This window comes from Calliphora vicina, chromosome 1, assembly GCF_958450345.1.
Source record: "Calliphora vicina chromosome 1, idCalVici1.1, whole genome shotgun sequence".
Classification (NCBI taxonomy): Eukaryota; Metazoa; Arthropoda; class Insecta; order Diptera; family Calliphoridae; genus Calliphora; species Calliphora vicina.
The window spans coordinates 123,282,586-123,295,954 of NC_088780.1; the positions used below are offsets into that span (position 1 = coordinate 123,282,586).

The 13,369-nt window shown below is 30.9% G+C and overlaps 1 protein-coding gene across 1 annotated transcript in view; it reads left to right on the forward strand.

The window, feature by feature from the left end:
• Positions 1-8,187: 8,187 nt before the first annotated feature.
• naz (nazgul) overlaps positions 8,188-13,369 on the forward strand; it is an 85,954-nt gene continuing 80,772 nt past the window's right edge. Inside the window, 6 exon segments of the mRNA XM_065502546.1 lie at positions 8,188-8,322; positions 8,417-8,570; positions 8,573-8,712; positions 8,715-8,762; positions 8,764-8,855; positions 9,322-9,387. Coding sequence (XP_065358618.1) covers positions 8,188-8,322; positions 8,417-8,570; positions 8,573-8,712; positions 8,715-8,762; positions 8,764-8,855; positions 9,322-9,387 — 635 coding nt within the window.

Genomic DNA, 13,369 nt, shown 5'->3' on the forward strand with positions numbered 1-13,369 from the left:
ATGAAATTTGTGAGTGGCTTTGAACAGATTATACAACATCTCAATATGCCTTATGTGCTGTTTTTATATAGCGAACGAGTGGTTTGAGTGGACGTTTTACGTGTATTTTGTTTTTGTTACAATAACAAAACACATATTAAATTTCCACTCAAAGTACTCGTTCGCTATAGAAAAACAGCACATTAAACACACAACAACACTCAAATTCACCACATTTGCTCCCACATTAACAGTAGTAGTTGAACGAACAACCATAATGACAATAATTCGTTTAAATAAAAAAAATGCAACCATTTTTTTATTCATAAATCTCTTATGTGGTTTAAACAAATATGAGAAAAAAACATTAACATTCACATTTTTATGAATATTATTTTATTAATCAGTGACGTTTTTTTTAATATTTAATTACCTTTTAAAAATAGTAAAAACAAAACTGCACATAAATTAATTTAATTTACCACAACTCGATGATTCAATAAAACCCATATTCGCGTGTAAATAATGAGAAATTGCTGCAACATATTTTTTGCTATTTTTTATGCAACAAATTAAATTTATAAAAAATAAAATTAATAATAAAAAATAGAACGACAAGTGACAGATTTCAACTGATTGTTATAGGAAAAAAATGCGGTGGAAAAAGAAAACATTTTAAATTACAACAGGACATGGAAAACATGCAAACAATGAAGATTGAAAACACAGGTATATGGAGCAAAACTACAGAAACCACTTGCCACAACCAGCCAACAGCCATAGCAGAAGCTGCAACAGAAATAAATGGAACTAGTGGCCAGTGGATATCGAAAGGCTGAGAGCAGTAGTCGCAAAAACAAACAAATGCTGCAAAATAACAAGCCAAAAATACACAAACACATAGAATTACAATAACACATACAATTACAAGCTACATACATATATAGGTACCATGTTTATTAGGTTGGCCCCCAAAAAAATTGGTGATAAAAATTAAATTAAATGAACGTTAAATAATTCTAAGATACGGTTTCTCAAAAGTTTTGTCCTGGGTTCAGTGTTTGATAAGGTGGATCAAAGCATAAACATTTTTCATATATCTCATGAAAGCCATTTGAAAGGCGCTTTCAATACCATATATTCAATATCCTCATATAATTTTACGTATACGGGTTTGTCCGTTTTTCGAAATTCAATCTAGTTCGAATTTTATTTCAATTTTAGAAACCTATTTTTTTTGTCGAGCTGATATTAGCTATATGATCAAGACACAATATTTTTATATAAAATAACGAGTTATCCATTTTTCAGTTTCAAAAGTAAAGTTTAATAAAACTCACATAAAGCTATGATTTCGATAAAACTTTTTTTACTTTGGAATGTTTACCAAAGTTCGAATATTTTAGAACTTACACAAAAAGCGTTTTTCTCATGATGTCAATATTTCACATGTTTCATTTACGTGAAATATGAAAAAATCATAAAAACCTTCAAAAGGGACCATTTTATCCTTTGGTCCAGCTTACAAGATAATAACGCCACTATAAAACTTTTGATAAATGATATCTTCAAACAAACAAAACTTAAATTTTAGTTGGGAACATCGGACATCTTATACATATAAAGGGTCTTTCAATAGGAACTTCTGTTGAAGCTACATCTGTCGAATTGGCAGTCATTTATTCAGTTTGTTTTGCCAAATCTCAATGGACGGATATAGTGTTCAACAACACGTGCAAATGATAATATTGTTTAATGAACACGGGTGTTCTGTTTAGGCAAAGTTCCGCGCGCATCGCCCATGAACCTATGGTGAGGTTCATTTCTGGTTAAATGGGTACGTCAACAAAAAAAAATTATTATCAGTTCCAAGAGCGTCCAATGCAACCCGAAAAAGTCACTGTTTGATGTGGATTTTGGGCTGGCTACCATCTATATATATAAAAATGAAATGGTCCATGTATGTAATGCCATCACGTGAGAACGGTTGGAGCGATTTTTTTTTATTCGATTCGAAATTTTCAAGAGATGTTTGTAAAGAAAAAAAAATTAAAAAATTACGGCTAAAATCTGCTTTTTTGAGTCCAGTCAACTGTTATAAAAAAGCCCCTAAAGTATGCAGTACAAATTTAGATATTTTATTTGCAAATAAATAAGAACAGGCAGGGTTGGAGAAACTTGACGAACTAACAATAGTAAATGCTACCGGGCGAAGCCGAGGAGGTAGACTAGTTAATAATAAACAACTAGTTAATAAAAAACAACGACAACAGCTTTGAATGAAACGAATATTTAAAGATAAAAATACCAAATTTTTTCATATTTTTTTCTAAAATTTAAATCGCGAATAAAATCTTGAGTTTTTTCGAAATTAGAAAAAATTTAAATGGATATGACTCTAAAGAGTATGTGTTAACCGAATATGTAGGAAACATTTAGCAAGTATACTATCTATCTATGTATCTACAGGTAGGCCTCCATTTACGCGGTTTGTTGGGCCCAAACAAATATCGTGTAAATCAAATTCGCGTAAAACGAGGTTCTAATTTAGAACAAAATGCTTTTGTGGGCCAATAAATTTTGATAATTTTTGATTTTTGATAAAAGTAAAGTAAAAAAAACTCAACTAAAAAAATTATTTCTTATCGAAAATTATGGAAAAAATGTTAATTAAAAAAACAAAATATTCTAATACATAAAAGAGATCAAAACATAACAAAAAATCCATAAAAATTAATGAAGTTTTCAAAAAAGAAATCCGCGTTATATAAAAATCGTGTAAAAAAGTCGCGTATTTGAAAAAATGGTTGCTAATTTGAGTTCGCGTTATACCGAATTCGCGTAAATAAAGTACCGCGTAAATGGAGGCTTACCTGTATATACTTAATACATTCTCTTACATGTCTGTATGTTAGCATGCACACTAGAGCAAGTGTGTAAGTGTGTCATTTAGATGAAAATTGATGGTTTCATGTACTGAAATGCCGGGAATGAAGTTTTTCTTTTTCCAAAAACAACAACAACAACATATACAGCAGCAAAATAAAAAAAGAGGTCACACAGACCACAATTGCCGCATGGTCATGTCATTTACTAATGCGTAAACAAATTAACAATTTTACGCTTCTTTTGTGTTCAGGCCAACGTTTGCCACATTTAAACTGAAAAATACAAACAAAAACCATAAATTACATGCAACCAACAACAAAATGAAGAAGTTGGAAATAATACCAACGAAACGTCGGATTATATTGAAAATGATATAAATAATCTTTTATTTACATCAAATCACTGACCTTGAAAGCCTGTATATAGGAAACTATATAACTATCTATGAAAATTAAAGAAAAGGTCGATTAACAATTATACATATAAAATAATCGGAGGGCCCGCCGAATTTGATTGTTTAACAAGCAATAAGATGAGTTTTTTTAATCGTATCAAGCAAAAGTACAACGTGGACACCTGCTTATTACTTAAGAGATATTGTAGGAGTATGAGGAAGCTAGGAAAACAAACTGAACGACTTAAATATCTGTTAACCTGCAGGAAGAAGGGTCTTACACCGACACATTTGATAAACACGACGAGGATCACAAGACAGTTATTCACATCGACGAGGATATCACAGAAATTATATAAGGTTGAACATAAATTTCACATGAAGATACTGAGTCTGGAAATTAGGGCTGAAATGAGACGACTAATTACACGATCCATAAGTGGGAATGAATACGAATCCTTTATGATGGGACAACAATCTAGATATAGAAATATCACCATGGAGAATAAGGGATCACATTTGTCCAAGATTGAAAATTTGAAGAAGAGAAAATTTAAGGAATATAACATAACATTCAACCCTGAATGGTTTGTTAATAATACGACAATAAATATTCCCGATGATAGCAAATGGATTCTTTCTCTAGGTTCAAAATTTGCTTTACCAATCAGTAACGGGAATTTTTCTACGATCGGATTGATAGCAGATTTGGAACAATGGGTACAAACCCTCACGGATGATAGAGAAAAGGATATCATCAGATCTAAGATAGCAAACAGAATTATGACGCACCGAAGAACAATGAAGAATAATGACAAAGATAAATTCATACTAAACATTTATGACGATACAAGAAGATTCTTGAAACGATATAAGGATAAGATAATCATAACTAAAGCAGACAAGGGAAACAAGACAGTTTTAATGTACAAAAAGGACTACTACAAGAGAATGGATGAGTTATTGAAAGATAGAAACACATACAAACGAATTTTGATAGACCCGACACAAAAATTACAGAGGGCAAACAACAATCTTATTATGGACCTATATAAGAAAGAATATATAAGTATTTATGATAAGAGAGTATTAACATCAAACGCAGCAACGGCCCCCAGGCTTTATGGACTTCCTAAAATCCATAAACTAAACAATCCACTTCGTCCAATATCATCATCGGTAGGAGTACCCTGTTACGAATTATCGAAACATATTGGGAAGATATTGAAGAATATTATACAGGAAAAATATAATATAAGGAACTCCCTGGAATTAAAGATGAAACTGGATACACTTACATTGGACGAAGATGAGATCCTTATATCTTTGGACGTGGTATCGTTATTTACAAACATACCTATACACCTAGCTATAAGCAATATTATGGCAAAATGGAGTTCACTACAGAATCACACCAAAATACCAAGAACACAATTTCTGAAGATACTTCAATTCTGCTTGAATGACAATAATTATTTTGTACATGACGACAAATTATACCACCAGACATATGGTATGCCAATGGGAAACCCTTTATCACCGACAGTTGCTGATATAATATTGGACTGCCTACTGGATCAAACATTAGCGGAGCTACAGGAGAAAAATATTAAAATAAAACTCATCACAAAATATGTCGATGATTTATTTGCTATAATAAAATATGAGGATGAGGACATGATACTAAAGACATTTAACTCATATCACAACAAGTTGAAATTTACGCTGGAGAGAGAAACGGACAACTCTATACCATACCTTGATATGAGAATACATAGGAATAACCAGAGGATAATAACAGATTGGTATATGAAACCAATTGCATCTGGACGATTATTGAATTTCCACTCAACACAACCCATGAGACAAAAGATGAATACAGCGATGAATCTAATTAACAAAGTTATGAAGATGAGTGACCGACAATTTGAAATAGGAAATATGGCGAAAATTAAAATTATACTGAAGAAAAATGACTTTCCAAATGATCTAGTGGATAAACTGATAATTAAGGTCAAAAATGGGAGTAATGATAATTCTTCACGGGAAAATGACAAAGAGGACACATCTGGCAACGCCAAATATTACAGTATACCTTTTATCCCAAGACTAACTGAGAACAACAAATTGAGAGGGATGATAAAAGACCAACAAATAATATTTGCACATAAACCAAACAGAACAATACACAGCTTATTTACACAAACAAAGACGAAGATTGAGTGCAGGGAACAAGGTGATGTAGTGTATCAAATTGAATGTGATGGCGGAGACAGTGAGGTGTGTGGGAAAGTGTACATTGGCACAACAAAGAGAAATTTAGGCGTGAGAATAGATGAACATAAGGCGGACATAAAGAGAGAAAAACAATCAACTGCACTATCACAACACTGCATTGAAAACGGACACAAACCAAACTTTGAGAGAGTGAAGATTTTAGATAAGGAAAAAAGGGAAAATAAGAGATATACGTTGGAGAGCTTGAGAATACAGCAAAAATCAGAAAGTGCAATAAATACAAAAGAGGATAAAGATAATACAAATGCAATCTACACCATTGCAATATTTTAGTAATAACAACAACTGTGATCGAATAAGACAAATTTACTGTGATATTTTATTTATTTTTGCATACATTTATTTTAATATTTTTAAGTTTTGTGTTGTGTTGTCCACTTATACAAAAAAACTGTGATATATTTTATAAATGATGTAAACTTGACAAAAAAGATTATATATAAGTAAATTTGTTGAATATGTAGATTATAATTATTGTTGTTATTGACCAGAATTTTTCCTTTTGTATATTTATAATGTTACCAGATTAAAATAAAATTCAATCCCTGAAGAAGTTGGAAATAATACCAACGAAACGTCGGATTATATTGAAAATGATATAAATAATCTTTTATTTACATCAAATCACTGACCTTGAAAGCCTGTATATAGGAAACTATATAACTATCTATGAAAATTAAAGAAAAGGTCGATTAACAATTATACATATAAATGAAAACATTTGAACAACTACAACAACAACTAACACAACAACAGGACACCTGCTTATTGAACACATTGATTTGTGACAAGTTTACTAAACTTTAGTTTTAAAGGTGGTAGGTAACGCTTTAAAGATGACAAATGAGGTCAACGGAAAATTAGACGTGCTAATAAATGGTTACGCTGTAGAATGTTTTAAATTAAATGTTTGTAGAACTCGTTTAAATTTCTCAACTAAATGGTTAATTTTAGATAGTTTCTTTTTACAGTCAAAAGGTCAAAGGGAATCCCGCAATTCCTAAAAATTGGTGCTTAAATCCCAAAAATGGTATTTTTTACAATTTTACCCATAGGGTCCACATTTCCTTCGGGCTGGGAAATACTTTGGGTATAAATATGGAACACCTGAAGGCTTTGGCTGCTTTTGGATTTTGGAACGTGCTGTTCAAAGTTGAAATTTTTATAAAAAAAATAGGTAAAATTTTGAAATAGGTAACATTTTGAAGGGCGTAGGGGCAAACATATTCGAAAAATGTTACATGTTTTTTATACCAAAATCTTCTACGTAAAGATAACATAAAATTGTTACATGTTCCTAAAGAAAGTTTTTTTTTTCGCCCAAAAACAGGAAAAACTACAATTTTTTGAATTTTTATATTGAAAATCGTTTATTTTTGGATAATTGATATTGCTCTGAAATTTTTTTTATATTAATAGTAATTTAGTTGTCTAACTAACACAAACAATTCAAGTCCATTCAGTTAAAAATGCGGACTAAAGTATGGCAAAATTTTTAAATTTCAATTTTCAAATGCCTATAACTCGGAAATTATAAGAGATAAATATTACACACCTAGCCTAAGGCTGTCCAAACATATAAAAATCTTTGAAATAGAATGGGAAACAAATAAATTGTACGTGTTTAAAAATGTTACATGTCGAATGAACCCTACTTTAAGCCCCAATAGCGCCTCCCCTGGAGCCCATTTTAATAACATAAACTCGAAAACTTCTTGGCTACGCCCACGTCAATTTTTTTTACCGATCGGACGATTTAGAAATGCTAGACTTATTTCAAAAAATTTTGATTCTGCCTCAATGTGTTCTGTTATACAAAAACCTAATAATAAAAACAAATTAAAATATTAAATTTATTATATATATAAAAATAGTTGTTGAACAATATGTACATATCGCACATCCAGTTCAAAAGTGTCACAACACAAGATTTTAATTTTTCAGAAATCATAAAAAATTATATACCAATTGAAACATAATGTAAGACATAACTGTTTTTTTTAGCAACAGTTAACAACAATAAAATACACTGATATTTTTTTGTATAGATAAATTGGGCATAGTTTAACCATATAAAACCGAAAAATTAATTTTGAGTTGTGTCACTTTTGAACTTGATGTGCGATATGTACATATCCATACATATTTTTATTAATAACTCTACTCAAATATTCAAAGTTTGTCGCTTAGCTGGCTCGATGTTAAATTATATTTACAAAAACAAATTAAAAGTTCAGTTAGTCTGAAATGAATACTGCATAACTAAAAATATGTATTCAAATATGAAGCTTTGGTTAAAAAAATAATTAAATTTGATTGGGACCTATGTGCAATACATCAATTAAATTCAGACACATTTATGCAAAATAGTACTGAAAGGTTTTGACAAAAAGTGGAGGGCATTTGACCGATTTAATATTCTGTGTTGTCAACAGAGATATGTTCAATTCATACACATTTTGCAAAATCTGAGTTTTTCCCGAAATCTACTGATTTCAAATCGATGCCACCACTTCAGCTCTTAACAATTCACTACACATATAAGACTATGACAACCTAACTATCAACCTATCAATAATGCCAAATGTATTGCTCTCAACACTCTCTTTTAACGATTTTGTTGCACCATGTTTTTCTATTTCTCCAGCAACTTAATGAGTGACCAACGATGTCCAAATGACAATCAAATTAAGCAACAAATTGTAATTATAATGCCCGCACAAGGAAACACATCATATGGCGCTGTCTCAATATGCAGGCAGGCAAAAATACTGCTGATGTCATTAAACATGAACTGGACCATAGAGTGTTTGTGGTACAACCACAAGATGACAATACTGCAACAAACTTTTACAGCCACAGTGTCGATTGCTAACATTAATGGCCAGTTCTTTGTGTTACTTGGATTTAAGTTTCTTTGATATTGTCCATGGTTTTTTCCACAACATTATAAGCGAATTTCCACGAATGGACATACTAATCAACAATGTCGGTGTCATATGCGAGGCAACTTTACAATCGATGGCTTTGAACAGCACTTTCAAGTCAATTACACATCACATTGCTTGATGTCCCACCTGCTGATGGGTCATTTGCGAAAGTTGACAAATGGACGCATTATAAATGTGTCAGTCAGCTCACGCTCGAGCTGCAACTAAAATGGATTTTTGATGATCCACTAAATGTGGGCAGGCATGAAACTTTATTTGTCGATAGAGTTTCATGCCTGCCATGCTTTTTCACATTCAATGTTGGCTGTAGTTTTGGCAACATATTGACTGGCCTCAGAATTGGAGGCAGAATAAACGAAACTTATTTGTTAGAATAAACACATTTGTTATATACATTTTCATAAGAGAGAATTTACGAATTCTTACACTGTGTTTTGTAAAATTTTATAGGATTTACTAAAATAAACTTAAAATCTTACAAAGTGTTGTACATATTACATACATACATTCACGTACACTTTGTTATACCTACAAATATTACAAAGTTATTACAAAATTCATTATTAATAACTTTCAAAAATTGTGTGCTGAATAAAGCAAGGTTTTCAGTAAATTTAGTATCTGTATAGCAGTGCGTGTAAATTATTTAAATATTTGAATATAAAAAGAACTCCAATTTCAACAATGTGTATTGTAAGTAATTGAATTGTTAACAAGAAAAAATTTAAACAACTTTTCAGATTTAAATAAATTTTCTTTATTTTTGTTACTTTCTTTCACTCTACTTTTTTGCAACTTTTTCTTTTATGCAGAAACTTCAATCACCGTAAAGTGCTGTACACCTGGTTTAGTACGTGGCACCTCACATTTGAGTAAGTTTTTCTTATTATTTTTGTGTTTTTTTTTTTTGAATTTGTTTGTTCTTTTATTGTTACTAATGTTTTTATTGTTATTGTTACATTTGCATACAAGTATATTTTTATACCCTACCATCGTAGTGGATAGGGTATTAAGCTTAAAGTACAACGATCGACTCAGAATCATTACAAATCTCCTCCCAAAATAGGACTTTATAGGCCATAAATGTAAATAAAGCATTTATGGCCGATATACACAAATACACAAATAAGTTTTATATACAAATAAAGAATACCTAAGAATTTTAAGCGGATGGATTCATAATTGACCATAGCTCCCATGTAGGACCCTCTTCCGAAAATAACTTTAACGAGCATAAAACTATTAAAACCTTTGGGTAAGCTAAAAAAAATTCCACACAAACAACTTTAATATTGAAAGAAATCATGTGGCCAAATTTGATGGACATCGTTCAAGCTCCAATACAAGGCCCGGCCCACTTCCGGCAATCACTTTAACTAGCATGAATCTCAGAAAATATGTTGGTATGCTAATAAAATTTAACAGAATTTTATGGATATTTGCCTTTGGTGTCGATTCAGCTGGTTGGCAGGATTTCACATACGATCTCGCATGTTTCAGGTTATCGTAATTTTTCATCACAATTGATGATTCGGTGCAAAAACTATTTTTTTTATAGCGATCAAGCATCATTTTGGCCAAAAAAAATCGTCTTTCAAGGTCTCTCGTATGGTGCCCAATTTCCCTGCTTTTGAATGAATCCTGCTGCTCGCAAACTTTTTGAAATTGCTGCTTGAGTAGCTCTCAATGATTTTGTAAGTTTTTGTTGAGTTTTACAACAATTTGCATGTTTTTTTGACTGGCCTGGGCGGTATTTGTCTTCTGTGTCAAATTTTAAATTCCTTATTCTATAAATGGATGGTTGTAAGCTTGTTGACATATACATTTGAATCCCAACAACTTCATGAAAATAAACCCAATGGTGCACCAGGCGTTAAATTACACGATCTTGGGGCCAATTCTGAATACTGAAACGTGAGGATCTCAAGCAGTTCACGGCATGGCATATGGATCCATCCTGTCCACATCAATATCATCCAATTTAAATAAAAATAACTATGATATCATTTCGCAATATCAAGCATCTATTACGATTACCACAGTCTCATTTTCGAAGAAGTATTGGTCCAATGATGCCTCCAGCCCAAAATAGCCAGCAAACTGTGACACATTGTGGATCCATTAGTGAGTACTCTGAACCTGATAAGCGTCAATTTTAACGATTTAGTACTGGTTCACACTCGTAAAGTTTATTTGAGCAAGTCTTAAGTTTGTAGATGAGAGTGAAAAGATTTTCTTCCTCTCTTTTGTATAAACTCAAGAAGTGCTCAAGTAAACTTGACGTTTGTGACATTTCAACGGCTTGTTTTTGGACGACCAGGGTATTTAGCCTCACCTATCGATCTAATTTCAATTACTCTCTTCATAATTGATGAATTTTAATCTTGACAAAATTTTGGCTTTTTGCCACTTCAGGAGCTACTTGGAACGATTGGACCTAAAATCTGACTGTATAAAGACCTATAAGGACTTAAACTTGAAGCTAAAATCTAACTGTACAATGACCTTTAAATTAATCTGAATGAAATTAATGAAATCTGAAACTTTAAAGACCTACGATTGAAGCTAAAATCTGTCTGTATAAAGACCTACATTTGATGCTTAAATCTGACTATATAAAGACCAACGATTGAAGCTAAAATCTGACTCCATAAGGACCTTCAAATAAATCTAAACTCTGACTGCATAAAGACATACGATTGAAACGATTGAACATGAAATCTGAATCTATAAGGACCTTCAAATGAAGTCAAAATGTCTGAAAATGTCTCGCATTACAGCGACCCTACTGTTAACCGTTTATCGGTTAATCGATTAATTTTGGACGATTAACTGTTCGATTAACCGATTAATTTTTGTCGATCAACCGAAATTCCTTTTTTTTTTTTTGCACTTTAAACAATTTTTTTGTATTTATTTTTCCGTTTCAATTCTAATACAAATTAAAATTAGATATTTTTTGAACATCCAATAAACATGATTAGTGAGTATGTATGTATAACAACTGACATATTTAATTTTCATGTATTTGAAACTTTGTTTGTATTTACATGTATAGACGAAACTTTTTTTGAAATGAGTCTTTTATCATAACTAAACGAAACTATTAAATTAATCAAAATCTAAAACAATCCAAAAAGGAATATTCCTAATCACGCTTTTGATTTCTCCAACATATACAATCAGCGAGAGAGTTTTTTCCAAGTAATGTTTTATTAACTCTAATGAAAACAATCATTTAAAAGGAAAACATTTAAATTATATTCTTTTTATGAAAGATTATTTCTGAAGATCTCACTAAAACCCTAAAAAACTCACACATCGCTTATTTGCTGCAACAACGTCATAATTAAAAAAAAAAACCGTTTTGAGAAAAACGTCTTTGAATGTTTTATGGCATTTTACTATTTCTTAAATAAATTTCAACAAATCATGCGATTTCAGAAATATAAATAGTAGATATGAACATCTTTATAATCTGTATTTAACCCAAATTTGTACTTATCAAATATACGAGAAAATATGAATTTTAACCCAGATATGCCGACTGTACTACATGTAGTACATATAGTTTTTGTTTACAGGATTCGTCACATTTATCAAAATACCATTTTTTGTTGTTCACATACTTAGCACTCACCAATACCTCATGGGAGATTGTGTGGTCGCATTATTTTTTACTACTATTTTTGACTTATTGAATTTTTAATTTGTGATATTTTCATAATACCCATATTCGTTTGTACGGAAAGTAAAATTTTGTACATTTACAAGTGAATAAATACAATATTTTTTTTGGAATTTATATTTATGAAGAGTAGCTTGATTGTTATATGCATAAATGTTTCATTATTGCGTTTTAGTTTTGTTGTTGTGACCCCAATGTCCTATATATAGGACGACTTAAAAAAACACTTTTTTCAATAAATTTTTAAAAAACTATAATTGCACTGATTTTTAATTCTCATTTGCTTCCAAAATAATATAAAAGTACTTTTAAAATGATCAACCTCTAGCGATCGGCATATCTGGGTTAATTTTGATGTTTACAATAAAAAAACACTCTCACACAAAAAATAATTGAATTTTTTGAAAACTGATAAAACTATATGAAACGTATATTTTGTATTAATCAGTTCAAAAAACACGGATTTTGAGTTATGACGTTGTTGCAGCAAATAGGCGATATGTTTACAAAAATACCTTATTTGCTGTTTTTTATGTTTTTGTATACAACATTCGTTGTTGTATTTTCAATTTAAAATGAAAATAGAAATTATTCGGTTAATCGAATAATTTTAAATTAACCGATTTTTAATCGAATAAATCTAAACCTCGATTAATTATTTGCTTAATTAACCGATTAAACCAGAAACCCGATTAAGTGAATACCCTATCATTTACTATGTATAGGGTAACATATAGTCGGACTTGATGAACTATATTTTCTTACTTGTTATTTATACTTCATTTAAATTTTATTCATTCGCGTGAGCGCGTACATGCTAATATATAAAATTGGTATCGCCGTATCCTCGTAACAAATGCTGTGTTTGTTTAAGAACACGTACATTAAGGTGGACCTATTTGGCGGAACCAAAGTTTATTACATTTGAATATATGTAACTTTAGTTGGCGAGCCAAAAATTATGTTTCTAGGCTTTTCTCGTATTTCTTTCAAAGTAATAGCAAATTAATAGCTTTGTAAAAGATACGTTCTAATTCCAAATCAAGCTGAACAAAATTATAAAAATGTGTGTCATCAGAATAAAGTGAGTTACCAACTTGATACACCAAAAATATGCATTTTTTTTTTGTTTTTCGCGATCACTTCGTTTAGTATTTTAGATATGACCAT